The sequence below is a fragment of the Falco punctatus genome (genome assembly GCF_963210335.1).
Source record: "Falco punctatus genome assembly, chromosome: 3".
Taxonomy (NCBI): Eukaryota; Metazoa; Chordata; class Aves; order Falconiformes; family Falconidae; genus Falco; species Falco punctatus.
This window is the reverse complement of record NC_137582.1, coordinates 31,108,169-31,121,535: the sequence shown is the minus strand read 5'-3', so window position 1 is coordinate 31,121,535 and position 13,367 is coordinate 31,108,169. Positions and strand designations below refer to the sequence as shown.

Sequence of the window (13,367 nt, the reverse complement as noted above, 5' to 3'; positions counted from 1 at the left end):
GGTTAGTGCATATCCAATAAGTGTCTTTCCTTTGCAGAGCTTTCCAGTGGTGTCCCGTCGCTGACCGTGAGCCACAGCTCTGGTGAGCTTTTCCTGCAGCTGTCACGAAAAGTTAATGTTGCAGATCGCCGCTGGCACAATATTAAAATTATAAATGATGGAAAGGCAAGTGTAAATATGGACTATCCTGTGGAAGCACTAATTCATGTACTTAGTTATTCCTTCCAAATCTTTCCTCCCTTCTGTAAAGTTCTTTTATCAATTAGTCTTTCATCACCTGCAACAGCAGGGACTGAAGTTTGTCAGCCCATATCTCCTCTTGAAGCAGTGAAGCAGAACAAGGCCTGGAGAAGTCAGATCCAATTTTGAAACTGGCCCGGCTATTTACTTTGTTTAATGATCCTGTCTATTGCTTAGACTACAGAGCTGTGATAATCCAAGGGCTAAATGATTCCTGGACTGATGGAGTGAAATATCCTTAATTTCTCTGAGTGGAAAACCCTGCTGCACCAAATGACTTTAGACTTGCAGCGCAAAGGAGATAGATAGGCTTTTGTGTATGAGGAACATCTTGCTGATATAACACTGGTGAAGGCATCTGCTAGACTCCCCCTTCTTCTCCCACATAAGACAAGCTGTGGGGCATGTCAGGATCTGGGATGGGGAGCCTAGCAGACCGTTCACTCTGCTAGATTGTCTCTCTGAGTTCTGATTTGGCAGAAAACTCCCAAGAAAATCCCATCTTCCCTCTACCATGTTAGTGACTTGGCATGGCCATAGTAGACTCAGATCTTTCTTAACGTATCTGAGTTATACACCATGTGCAATAAATTTCCAGATTAGTATGTGGAAGTGTTTTATTATTTTAATAAAGTCTTCTGCACTGTAATTGCTAGTTACTATTCCCCTTTCTGCTAAATGAAAGTAAATGTGTAATTAAAATGTATGCACATCTCTGAATGCAATTGTTTTAAATAATGCTTTTTTTCTAGAAAGTGAAGCTGATTCTTGACCACTGTGTAAATGTCTCGGTTAGAGATAATGACAGTGTCATTAAGAAGATGTCCCAAATGGATCTGTCTGCATGTGAAGCCTCTGGAGAGACTGTGGAATCTCAAAGGTAAAAAAACCCCAACAACAAGAACTGGAAACATAATTACTCAAAAGAGCTAAAGGGGAGGGGAAGAATCAGCCAAGCTGCTGTGTTTTGCATGCCACTAATTCTTTCTTTCCCTCCCTTCCCTTCATCATGGGTAGGCTCTTCAGTGGCCATCAGCCCCTGCAGCTGGGTGGTGTTAAGAAGACTTTGCCTTACCACAATTCACGAAGGCATTTCAGAGGGTTTGTTGGCTGCATTCGCAATGTCATTGTTGATAGTAAGGTAGGGCTACTAAGGCCAGTCTTGGGTTTACCGCTGTTAACTGTAGACATCTGATGTGATGCTTCCTCTTTGTCCTTTCCCAGGTCTATGATTTAGAGCACCCTGCAGAGTCCTTGAACAGCGCTCCTGGCTGTGTCCTTACAGATGAAATGTGTCAGAGTGGTGGGATGGCCTCCTGTGGCACCCACGGCAAGTGTGTTGGTGGTTGGGATTTCTTCCGCTGTGACTGTTTCCCAGGATATGCTGGACCAGCATGCGAAAAAGGTACTGCAAGTTCTAGGGAAAAAATTATGGTGAGGTTGTGCAGGAACAGCATCAAACATACTGCTCTAAATTTGCCACGATTTGGAACCGAGTAGTGTAATAAGACCTTGCTGTACTCTGGGAATGATTTAGATCTGCAGCAATATAAAGATCCTTCTAACTGTGGTTGAGTGAAGTAGTGTCACAGATGAGGGTCTTGTTGAGACCTGCTTTACTTTGCAGGAGAGGCAAGTGGTCAGATGGATTGTTTCGTCCTTTTCATCACAGCACCTTCTCTCTCAGTGCTGAAAGATGAAACATTCTGCCTTGTGCCTTCTTCCTCTGATCATATTGATCACAAAATGTAGTTTAATGAACATGGTGCTATTTGTCACCTTGCAGTGGTTATAAGCGTGATGAGGTTGCCAGCTTGGTAAGTTCTCTTTGTGAAACCTGGGGGCATAACCCTCAAGTTATCCGCAGGCCGAATTTTCCATCTGTAAAATAGGGATAATTGCATTTGTGTCTGTCACTGGAATGAACGGAAAGTTGTGCAATGCCCCTAGACCACAGCAGTGGGTGCACCTGGGGACATAATACCAGGCTGGCTCCAGCAAATGTGTTATCCTGTACAAAATCAGCACAAAAGCTGTAGCAGAGAACAAAAGCATGCAAGGATGGATAATGAAAACCTCAGAGACATTGTAAGAAAGTGCAAAATTTTAGCACAGTTCAAAACTTTAGGAAATAAATTATTTAACTCCTAGTAGCCCACAGCCGTGTTTGGTACAGGGGACACACACCTGAAGTTGGCTCTGTCCTCCCTATCTTAATACCCTCATCAGCCATTGCTCTGAAGCAGAAATCAGAAGTGAGTTACAGGGGTTTATTGGGACTTGACTTGCCTGTATCTGCCTTCTCCCTCTAGGTACAAGGTACAAATGGTGGGGTTGATAATAACAGTCTATAATGAGAACCAGTGCCCTGTAAGTCTGGGGGCTTTCTGTAGTGTCGGAAAAGAATTAGCCCCCTCCATCCTGTAGTCTGAATGAGCTACAGGTGAGGGTGAGCAGCATTGAGCAGCTGAAAAGAAGCACATCCAAGCTAGCATTGAAGCAATGTGTAGTGATCAATAGACAGGACTGGTGGTGTATTGCACATATACTTTCAGCTCAATGTGCGTACTTTTCCTTCTTGCATATGGAACAATAATACCCTATGCAGGCAGCCAGACCCTCTCTTCCTTTCTCCGTCTGCCACACCAGACTTAAAAGTTATGACAGTAAATTACCCAGTGGAAGCTTTGTCTGTCCAGCGGGGTGAGGACTGGAATCGTAATTGGAATGCTCTAGGCCTGGAGCCTTCACTGTTTAAAGTGTTTATAATGACCATGGAAATGGTTAATAAAGTTCAGTCATTTGTATTAACATTTTGCAGACAGGTGATACTGGTTTATAAACACCCACCTAGATTTAAACCTTACTCTGTTCTGCATTATCTTGGGATGCTGGTTCACAAGCCCAACTGCTGTATTGGCTCCTACCCCTCACCACTGTGGGACAAACCAAGTGCTCAGAAAGTAATTACTCCAAATCCATGTCGTATCCTGAGGTAATAGGAAAACTTTTTTAAGTATATATATATTTATATATTTAAATATGTTTTTAAAAATAGGAAAAAAGAATCCGGCTTCTTCCAATACATTGGGCTGCAAAATGCTGATGTTCAACTGGTGCTTTCTGAATGGCTGACCCTTGCTCACAGCAAGGAGCAGACAGCGGGGGACAGCAGTCAATGTAATGTCCCAGGAAAATCCATGCCTGTTCGTCAGCTAGAGCTTGTAGCTGCAGACAGTGAACAAGAGAGAACAGTGGGTTGGGAAGAATAGTATGAGGGGAATAAGTTAGAGGAGAGATGAGAACATGCCTCAAGACAGAAAAGAGAGAAGAAACGGTGGGAGGAAAAGAGAGTGCAGAAGTGAAGTCTCTTGATCATTTGATATTTCGTGTCCTGGGAACCAGACTAAATGCCCCAGGATGAGCTGGGCACTCTGGATTTCTACTTGCCTGACACTGACCTCAGATTAGCTGTTGGTGACTCAGTGTTCTTCCTGCCTAGTGAATAACTTGGACTATGTCTTTATTTGGTAAGAAGTTTCTTTTTTCTTAGTTTCTTTTTCCAACTAAGCTGTGCCCAGCACAAGCAGACGTAGGATTGCTGTCAGGTAGCGAGACTGAAATGGGTGCCTGCTGTGTAAGAGCACCAGGGTCTAGGTGGTTTAGTGGTTTTTGATTTGCACAAAAGTGTGCAGTGCAACTTCATCAAACTTTCTGCCGGATCACTCTCAGATGGATTCCCCAGGATGATGGGGAATGAATAAATTTCAGTGCATTTTCCCTAGCTACAGTAATAAACACTGACTTAATCTCTGTTTGTAATTAAAAAAAAACAACAAACAAGATGACTTTTGACTCTGTACCTGCTCTGAGACTTTTTCTTGTGCCAACTGAAATGGGAAGTGCATATTTTCTAACAGTGAGGGTTATTAACCACAGGACTAAACTACTGAAAGAAACATTAGATTATCTCTCATTATTATTTTTTTTCCTTCAGATCAATACCAACTAATTTACTGGAAGACATGCTTCAGATCTCAAAAAAAATTAAAATATTATTGGGCTCAGCGTAGGAGTGATTGGTAGAACATGTAGCTTGTGACAGGCAGAATGTTAAGAGACAGTATCTAATTGTTCCTTTCCTGCCCAAATTCTGTATCCTTGAGTTGTTCTTTTTCTCTTAATTCCCTTCACAGTGGGGGGTGCTTTCCATGATGCTTCATTGCATTGCCGAAGTTTCTTAAGAACTAAAACTAAGCATTCAGAACTGGTTAATTATCAAGCAGTAGAGAACTGAGGGAGCAGTAGTTTCTGAGATTTTCACTTTGGTTTTGTGTGTGTTGTGCTTAGCTCTTCCAGAATGGGCTTTCGGAAGGGACAGTTGGATCCATTATGAGCCAAGAAGCATCCTCAGCTCTCACAGCACTCAGATTCAGCTGATGGTGCGCACCCGTATCTCGCACAGCACCCTTCTCAGCTTGGCCTCAGCAGATGGGAATGGATACATCCGCCTGGAGGTAAGCAGTCCAAAAGCCATTCTGTTTCATCGCTCTTAATTTGTCATGGAGTCCCCTAGTAAGAGAAAAAGGTGTAGTTTAAAATTAAGGATACCTATTCTGTAATGTAATAAAGAGCAAGAATTTTCCGTATGAGGGTAACTACTCTCATTTTTGTTGTCTTTCTCAGTATTACCCTTTCATAGCATAGATTCTAGTTGTTTCATTGCCTGCAAAATGTACAGGCAGTGCATGTGGTACACATGCATGAAGAAGATTGTTTTGTCCTGTTTGCCTTTTCCTTTTGCTTCTATATGTCTCTGGCTATAAAACTTGTCTCTACATTTTTGGTGCTGCTGAAAAAAAATATCTCTGGATTATATTGGCTAGACAGAGGCTAATTATTCCAATTGCAACCGGAGGGTCAGCTGGGAGGACCTAGAGGTAGACATCAGTGGGGAGAAGACTGATAAAAATGTTTATGTGAGTTAGAAGAATGGCTTTTGAAGAAGAAATTTGATAATTCCTGGACCTGCAGTTTTATTGTGGTAATTTTTATCTAGGAATAAAGCACTTAAAAACAAGACTGCCATTTTCATTTTAAAAACTCGGGTCCATTTCTTGAGGCAGGACTGTGTAATAACATTTAGAAGTGCATTTCTTTTATTAAAGGTCTTTATCATCTTCCTCTAGGTGGTTGAGGGTTTCTTTAGTGTTAACTTCAGCTTGGGAGACAAAGATCACTCTCTGAGAATGAGGACATTACGTATAAACAATGGCCAGTGGGTTCTTCTGGCCATGGAGCGCTACAACAATGAATTTACCCTGCGCGTTAACAGTGGTGGAGGTGATCAAGAAGTGACCTCTGTCTTGGGTACAAATAGATGGTTTGAAATGGATTGGACAAGCATCGTGCTAGGAAACCGCCTTCCCAATCATTCAGAGAGTGACTTCCAAGGTATGTGATATGATGGGTTCCTAAAAGTGGCATCTTTGACTGTACTGGAGAGTCTAAAATGCAGGTAGGAATTCCCATGGAGACTACTATGCCCATGAAATCACACCTCCTCTACTAGAGAATTCAAAGCCAATGTTCAACTCTGTTTGCCGTTGTATCTGGTCCTGCTGAAGATGTGAGATTTCCTGTAGATACTAAAAAATAGCCCTTCTGATTGTATTTCCCATGCCAAAGACCCCAAGCAGGGAACTCATGCTGCAGTCTTCACACCCTTTGTGCCTTGGAAGGGTTTAAGGAACAGACACAACACCCCGTGGTAGGAGGAAAAGGATCTGCAAAGCGATTCATGGTGTCTGTCTCCATTTCCTGGGGTGGGGTGCTGGGACTTCGAGATTGCAGCTCAACAAGAAGACAGCTTTTTCCATTCTGTTGCTTCTCATTCAGCCCCACTTTAAAGACTGAAATTTAAATCGAGATTAATTTAGTGGAGCTGTTCTGGTTCATAGCAGTTCTGTTAAATCATTGCATTGCTATAGCCAAGCTGTCCTGGAAAAGTACCATCAGTCTGTAGATCAGCCAGAGCACGTAGTCACATGTCCTGTAGCTCTTCTTATAAAATAAAACTTATAAGCAGTATAAGGATCTTTTTTAAAAATGTTTTAAGTTTTCTACAGTGCTCTAAGATCTCCTGCATGTGTGTTGGGGGTGAGGCTTAAGGTGGGGAAGTTGCTAACTCAATGTATTTCTCTGTATACTCCCCTACTTTGATGCAGGTTGTATGCGTGATGTCCAGCTGAATGGTCAGCCACTTCTCATGGAGGGCAAAAGCACAGAGTTCGGCTTAATTCTGAGGCGGCAAGGTGTCACGATGGGATGCCATTCCAGTGCCTGCAGCAGCCAACCCTGTTACAGCCCTTTCCTTTGTGTAGACCTGTGGAGAAAATATGAATGCCGGTACATTAAGCTTTGGTTTTCATCCAGGGGTGGCTGGGAAGCTCGCTCTTTCCACTTCAGTTCAGGCAACTTGCTTCTAACAGTGAAAGTCCCTCCTGATCTGGCCAGAGAGGAGCATCCCAAGGAGAAATCCTTCTCTCCATCCCATCTCCCATTAGGGACCAAACTTGCCTTTTCCTGCAAGTCTAATATGGAACGTATTCACCACTTTTTCCACGGTGAGATCACAGGCCAGTGAGGAAGTGAAATGCCCTTTGATAAAAGGTGGATTGCAAAAGCTTTGGTCTCTCCTTCTCCGTGTGAAAATATGTATATTCTTATATAGTGGGTGTATATGTATGTGTATAAAATATATATTGCATATACAGTATATATTTACATATATTTTCTGTAAAGAAGTTCAAATTAATCATGCTTTGTATGAAACAATGAGACCTTCAAAATTAGACTGTCACAAAACTGGATTCTAAAATTGGCTGCCCAGGGTCAGAACGAAAGCCCACCAGGTGGCATGCTACACAGTTAGTTCCTTGGAGAAGATCCACTCTTTAAAGAAAATGTTCAAAATAAATAATAAAATATGCAAATCAAAACACAGGCATTTCTGTTATTAAAACCATACATACATACCTGAAGGAGTGGGAGAAGGATCCACTTGAATTCCTTCAATTCAGCCAAAACTTGGCACTTCTGAGGCCCAGTGATTCATTGCTGAAGGAGGCTGTGAGATGGTCTTAAGAGCGCCTTGGGACGCTCCTTTCTTCAGTCATCTAGTGAAAGAACAATATGAAGGCTCGTCCATTTATTCGCTAGTATTTCTTCTTTGGATTGCAGGAAGCAGGTCTGTGCCCTCACAGTATTCCTCCATGGCCTCTCCAATTGCATAGCAGAAGTAATCGCTTTCTCTGCAGTCCTAAAGGACAAGATTGGTCATTCTGAGGCGGTCAACGACATCTCTCCCAAAGGTCCAAATGAACATTACAAAGCATATACTATGCTAGCTAGCCTTTTTCCCATTGATCTCAGCTATTCATTTCTTTCTAGGGGTTTTGAACATGTCTGTAGAAAAAGGATTAATCTGTTCAGAAACCGATGCATCCATTTTTTAAGGAAGGAGCTGAAGGTCTTCTGCCTATCTTCTGAAGAGGGAAAGCAGAATATATGTTAATGTTTTCATAAGCCTACTAGCTCACTATGTTAGACTTTACATGTATTTCATACTCTCAATGTGGATTTGTGGTTTGCTTGAAAAGATGTTAATTGTTAGCTTTGAAGAAAAGAAAAGCAACAAACTGCACAAAACAACATACAACTCCAGGTGCTTTGCTTGCCTAAAAGATACCTTCTGCTTTTGATGTTCAGGTGCCCAGCTGGGAAAGTAGAAGTGACTGACAACCTTACAGGGCTCAGACACTGCACCTCATCACCTTGTGGACACTGGACCTGTAGGAATGGGGGTACCTGTGTAGCTCAATCCCAAGACAAGACTATCTGCCAATGCCCTGAAGGTTATAAGGGAAGATGGTGTGAAATTAGCCAGGTGAAGGCTGGAAGACCCATTGGACTCAGCTCTGGCTCTATTCTAGCAATCAGCATGTGCCTCCTTGTCTTCCTAGGTAGGAAAGCAAGTACCTTTTTTCTTTCTTTTTAACCTTGTACCTTGCTCCATTGAATCTAATCTGCTTTACCCTTGGATGTTGTGATCAGTGTTTCACTTTTTCTGGAGATCACCCACTGGGAGTTCATCTGAGGGTGCTAAAAAACAAGCGTTAGCACATTGTTCTAGTTTACTTACTTTGAAACCAGTTCAAGCAAATTTAGGACTTCTCCTTTTAGAATCACTTATTTTCAGTCCTTCTTAAGTGAGAGCTTTCCATCTGTGTGTGCAAATCTGTGTGCAGCTGCATTCCTCTAAAACTCCCACCTGCCCTGAGCCCTTACATTTGTTATAGGTAGGACCTACAGCTAGTACCTGCTGTTCACGTATTAGGAAGGAAGAGAGAGATCTTCCTCTAGAAAGTTTACAGTCTTAACAGGGGAGCCTCATTATGAGTGTGAAACAGAAAGAGATGTTCACAGTGTGTCCAGTTCAAGATGCACTTTGGCTGAAAAGTTAGTAACATCATAAAAGTGTTTTCATGTTGATAAACTGCATACGCATGTCAGAATAGTAAAGACTCCATGACTATATTACACTTGTAACCTTCATTAAAACAGTGTTTTACTTACTTTGGGTATCTTATTTACTCAGGATTGGTGAAAGGCCAGAGATTGGCCAAAATGCCTTCTATTTAAATGGATTCCTTTAGGTAAGTAAAATACCCTTTTAATGAAGTTTATGATGTAATATACATAGATGATTCTTTACATTCCTGAATATAAGTTGTTTATGTATTAAAAATTATGCATTTCTTACCTGGGAATTTGATTGTCAAATTAAGAGTTAATTTAATATCTCAGGAGTCATGTATCTACTTATTTATCATGCATCATACGTTGTCATATGTCACATAACAAATATGTGTCTTTATGTCTTCTAGCACTCTTGGTCTCCTACACAGTGTGGAGTCAGTGGGGAAGTTCAGGGTTTCGGAAAGGAGGAATTTACCACATTCCTGAAGAGCGTGAAAGCTGGGAGGATGTTAGAGAAAATGTCTTCAATTATAATGAAGAAGGAGGTGGAGAACGTGACCAGGTATGATTGCAGCTTCAGTCCAGTCTTTGCAAATCCAACCTCTCCTCACCTTCCTTTCCCAGACCTTTTATTGAACATACTGTCCCTATCGAATTGGCTTTTTATTTTTTATTTGTCTTTAACCTGAAGTACTCTTGAGTGGGAGGCTTCTATTTCAACCCGGTCTGTACCTTTCACATTGCTGGTCATCTGTGGCCACCTTGGAGGGGGCTGCTTTGAACACAGCATTCTTCCTTTAGCTGAAGACTATCATTACGATCTGAACATAGCTCTCTGAACTAGGGCCTCTCTTTTCTTCAGCTTGTAGAAAACTTAGAGCATCCACTTCAGTGTTGTGTTGAGTTTTAAAACATTTTTTGGAACCTGTTTCCTTTTGTGTTGCTTCTCTCTGATATTTGCATTCTTTTTTCTTCCAGAATGCTTATGATATAGGTGAACTGAAGAAACCTCTCCACACCACTCCCCACTGCTCCTTGAGGGTGGCTGCTCCACACTCCAGGAGACCCACTGGCCTGAAAAAGGACTCACTCCCACAACATGCACATCAAAACCAATCGACATCAGCTGTTGCCAGCATCCCAGATTTCAAGGAATATGTTTCTCAACTCATCTGGGATGCAGACAATGATCTACAGAGTCTTCCTGCTGACACTATTCATTTTTACTGCTTAGAAGGGCAATGCTCTCTAGCGGGGAGCCTTAGTTCCTTAGACTCCATTAGTGGTGATGAAGATCTAAATTACGATTGCCTCCAAGAGTGGGGGTCAAAGTTTGACAAGCTTAAAGAACTCTATACAGTCTCAAATGAACACTTGTAACTGGAGTTAAAGGAACTTGACACATTGCCATGACATATGGACACTACTTTTAATAATGCCATTTTTTATATATAAGGTACATCAAGTAACTTACTTGATGCAAGTTTTTAGTTACAGTAGTATGATATACGCGCTTTTCCCAGGAGTGATAATCTGAATGGTGTTTTTATATGCACTGTACAAACAGTTTTGAATCGTAGAATTGCAAAGACTTTGAAAGCATGGATTTTCTTGAAAAGTTTGGAACGTAGGCTTTGTATAGAATAGCATTATAATATCCCTTTTTATTTGTGTAGACCATGGTGACTTAGTAGAATTATCCTGGATGCAAGAACTTGAATTATTTTCTCCCTAGTATTAATATGAATCCCAACAGGTTGGTAACAATACGTAGGGCATTTTTTTTTAATTGCATTAATTTTAGACTGTGAAATAATTATTACAAATTTTAAATATAAAACATTTTAAATATCTGGTTTTCTTGTCAGCTTTTTTTGTCCCACTAAACTGTAATCTCGCTTGACATCACACACATACCACCTCACTCACTATTACAGGCTGCTGAGACTTATTCTGTCAGACCCTTTTTCTAATTACCCATAAAGAGTGGAAAAGAGTGGAAAGATCCTAGCTGTGAATAGCATTTTGCCGGTCTGCCAATTTTACACTCTTAAAAGCAGGTTTAAGACCCAGAAAAAGTTTCTATTTGGTAAGCTTTTATTTCCAACTTTGCTTTTCACGTGGAGCCCTTCTTCAAAGTCTGCAGCAGGAAAACAGAACAGCTGATAGCAGGTGCGAAGAGCTGGAACTGAACTCTTTCCATCAGGACAGTCATTGTAAAAATTGGGATCCTTGAAACAGAAAGACCCTGTTCCTCTTTGCCTCCTCTTACTCCCACTCCCCAAAAAAGGACTGGTTTGAGCATGGAAAGGGAGTCAGGAGCTTCTGAAATCTAACATCGATTTGAACACTCACCTCTCTAACCATGGGTAAATCACCTTGTTCTTTCCCTTTCCCTCTTACCTCTCTGAAATAGGGGCAGCTCCCAATGCATGGGGTGAAGTGTCAAAGTTAATAGGTGCTTACAGAGTGCTTGAAAGCTCTGAAACGCTAAGGTTTTTGAAATTGTTGTCTACTCGGTGTTTTTTTAATTACCAGTATAACATGATATTCAATGTTTGTTTTTCACTGAAGTCTTGACACTTCCTTTTATTTATAAATACTGTTTTAAAATTAGATATTTCATAACTATTCATAATTTTACTTGGCATAAAAAAATGTAAATGTAAATTAGTTTTGTACCTAGAAGGAAGATTTTGATACTATTAGAACAAGTATAATTTACACTGCAAATTGATTGAACAAAGCCACTGTGTGAACTGAATAAAACAATCTGCATTAATTCTGTAAAATTATACATAAAATCATACTAAAATAGCAATATTTATTAGAAAGATTTGGAGCAAAGAGTCAGTATGAGCCACTCCTTCATGCCAAAGTCTCACATGGCTGGACATTGATTGTTCTTACAAAGTCATAAAAAATAAATACTGTATTAACGTATAGCCTCATCTTACTTAATGTAAATTTTTCCTCCTTTCTAAAGATGTATGGTACAGTAAGAAACTACAAAATCTCTTACATCTGGTCATATTACATACGTTGTTGGAGCGGATGAAAACTGCTGAGCCCCAGAACTTCGGTAAGGTGACTGTTCCGAGTCTTGAACTCATAGAACATTTTCATGAAGTGCGTATATGTTTTTATTGCTCTTTATTAAGTTGTCTCTTCTGAACTTGGTATCAGGTAAAGCTTAGCATAATTATTGGTAAACTGCCTCTTCCAAAAGAGACCAGGCTAACAATAATTTCCCAAAGGATTATTTTGTAATTTATATTCTGAAACTGAACGTTTTACATATGGATGCATTAAACAATAACTCAGGAAAGCTGAAGCAGTAGTTAATTTTTTGCCTTCAAAAAACTGAAGACAGAAAGTAACACAGTAACAAATTGCATTGTAGTCAGGACATGTAATGTCCTTACGGAAGACAAGAAAGAGGAAAGCTCTTCTGTCTCCTTGGGTCACTTACGGCAAAATGCAGGACGTTCATGGCTGGCGGGTCACTGTCCAGCTGCATAGTTAGATGGCTTAAGGCTGAGAAAGGGCCGTACTGGGCACCAGTTTGATGCAGTATCTCCTGTTCTGCTTGCTGCAGAAGTTGTGGCTGTTGAGTAGGTGAGTAGCAGTCCTGCAGGAAAGGGAGAACAGCCTAGCTGCTTACAGCAGTGACTGGGGCAAAAGAGATTTGCATTGTATATCTACATAGAAAACTTGCCATGCAACCTTTGTGAGCCCTTTTCTTGGGAAAATATTTGAAAATCATTCAGCTAAATGACTTAAAAGCTTCTGCTAGTCATCCTGCTTCTCCACCAGACACTGACATCCTAGGAACAGGGATATATGGAAAGCTTGAGAGCCAGCGCCTGGCTAGGGGCAGGTTTAAGTGGCACGGGCGGATGTGGACTGCCTAAGTGCCGATGTCTTAATAGCAGTGGAAGGTGCTGCTGAAGGGAAGTAGCTGCTTCTGCCACTTGGTTTGCATCTGCCCTTCTTCATGGACGGAGGTCTCAGCTCCTCCGCCGTTTCATAAGGCGTGAAGGTGTGCACCGGCCGGAGGCCGCCAGCCGTTTTGCCCTGGGCTGGGCGGCAGGAGCCCGCTCTGACCACTGGAAGGGCCGCGCTCCGGGAACTGCCCTCCCGCCCCCTTCTCTAGCTCACTGCCGTCACCACACATCAAACCATGTATTTACTGTTACTGAACTCGGCAGCAGCAGGGGAAGGCGCGGGAGGAGGGAGAGGTAAGGCCAGGGAGGATTTACGAGCCCGCGGCCTGCGGGCTGCGCTGCCAGGGCGGGCGGCAAGAGGCGCCGCTCCAACGGGGCCGGGCCTCGGAGCGACGCCGCGAGGGACCCCGGCCACGGGGGACACGCAGGGGGGGCACGCTGCGGCGGTGCTGGCGGTGAGGCGGGGGGCTGCCCACGCCCCACACCGGTGCGGATGAAGGTCGGGCTGTCCTGCCACCCGGCTGGCTCCCGGGGGTGTGCGCTGCCCGCCGCAGCCACAGCGCAGGTGACCGGCGAGGTAACGGGACGCGGCCCCGCCCCCCGCCGCGCCGTGCTGGGCCGGGCCGGGGGCGGCCCTAT

The 13,367-nt window shown here is 42.5% G+C and overlaps 1 protein-coding gene across 5 annotated transcripts in view; it reads left to right on the top strand.

Annotated features, from left to right (window-relative positions):
* Nucleotides 1-13,271, top strand: part of LOC308060559 (neural-cadherin-like) — a 61,782-nt gene extending 48,511 nt beyond the window's left edge. For 4 of the 5 annotated variants that reach the window (XM_080379450.1, XM_080379449.1, XM_080379452.1 and 1 more), the window contains 10 exons: nucleotides 38-165; nucleotides 993-1,120; nucleotides 1,258-1,381; nucleotides 1,465-1,645; nucleotides 4,591-4,757; nucleotides 5,430-5,694; nucleotides 6,468-6,648; nucleotides 8,011-8,264; nucleotides 9,189-9,343; nucleotides 9,760-13,271. In XM_080379450.1, coding sequence (XP_080235576.1) covers nucleotides 38-165; nucleotides 993-1,120; nucleotides 1,258-1,381; nucleotides 1,465-1,645; nucleotides 4,591-4,757; nucleotides 5,430-5,694; nucleotides 6,468-6,648; nucleotides 8,011-8,264; nucleotides 9,189-9,343; nucleotides 9,760-10,161 — 1,985 coding nt within the window. In that variant the 3' untranslated portion in view covers nucleotides 10,162-13,271. Of the gene's footprint in view, nucleotides 1-37; nucleotides 166-992; nucleotides 1,121-1,257; nucleotides 1,382-1,464; nucleotides 1,646-4,590; nucleotides 4,758-5,429; nucleotides 5,695-6,467; nucleotides 6,649-8,010; nucleotides 8,265-8,899; nucleotides 8,958-9,188; nucleotides 9,344-9,759 lie in introns of those variants that run through there. The other variant, XM_080379451.1, reaches the window with a different exon arrangement.
* The last annotated feature ends 96 nt before the right edge of the window (nucleotides 13,272-13,367 follow it).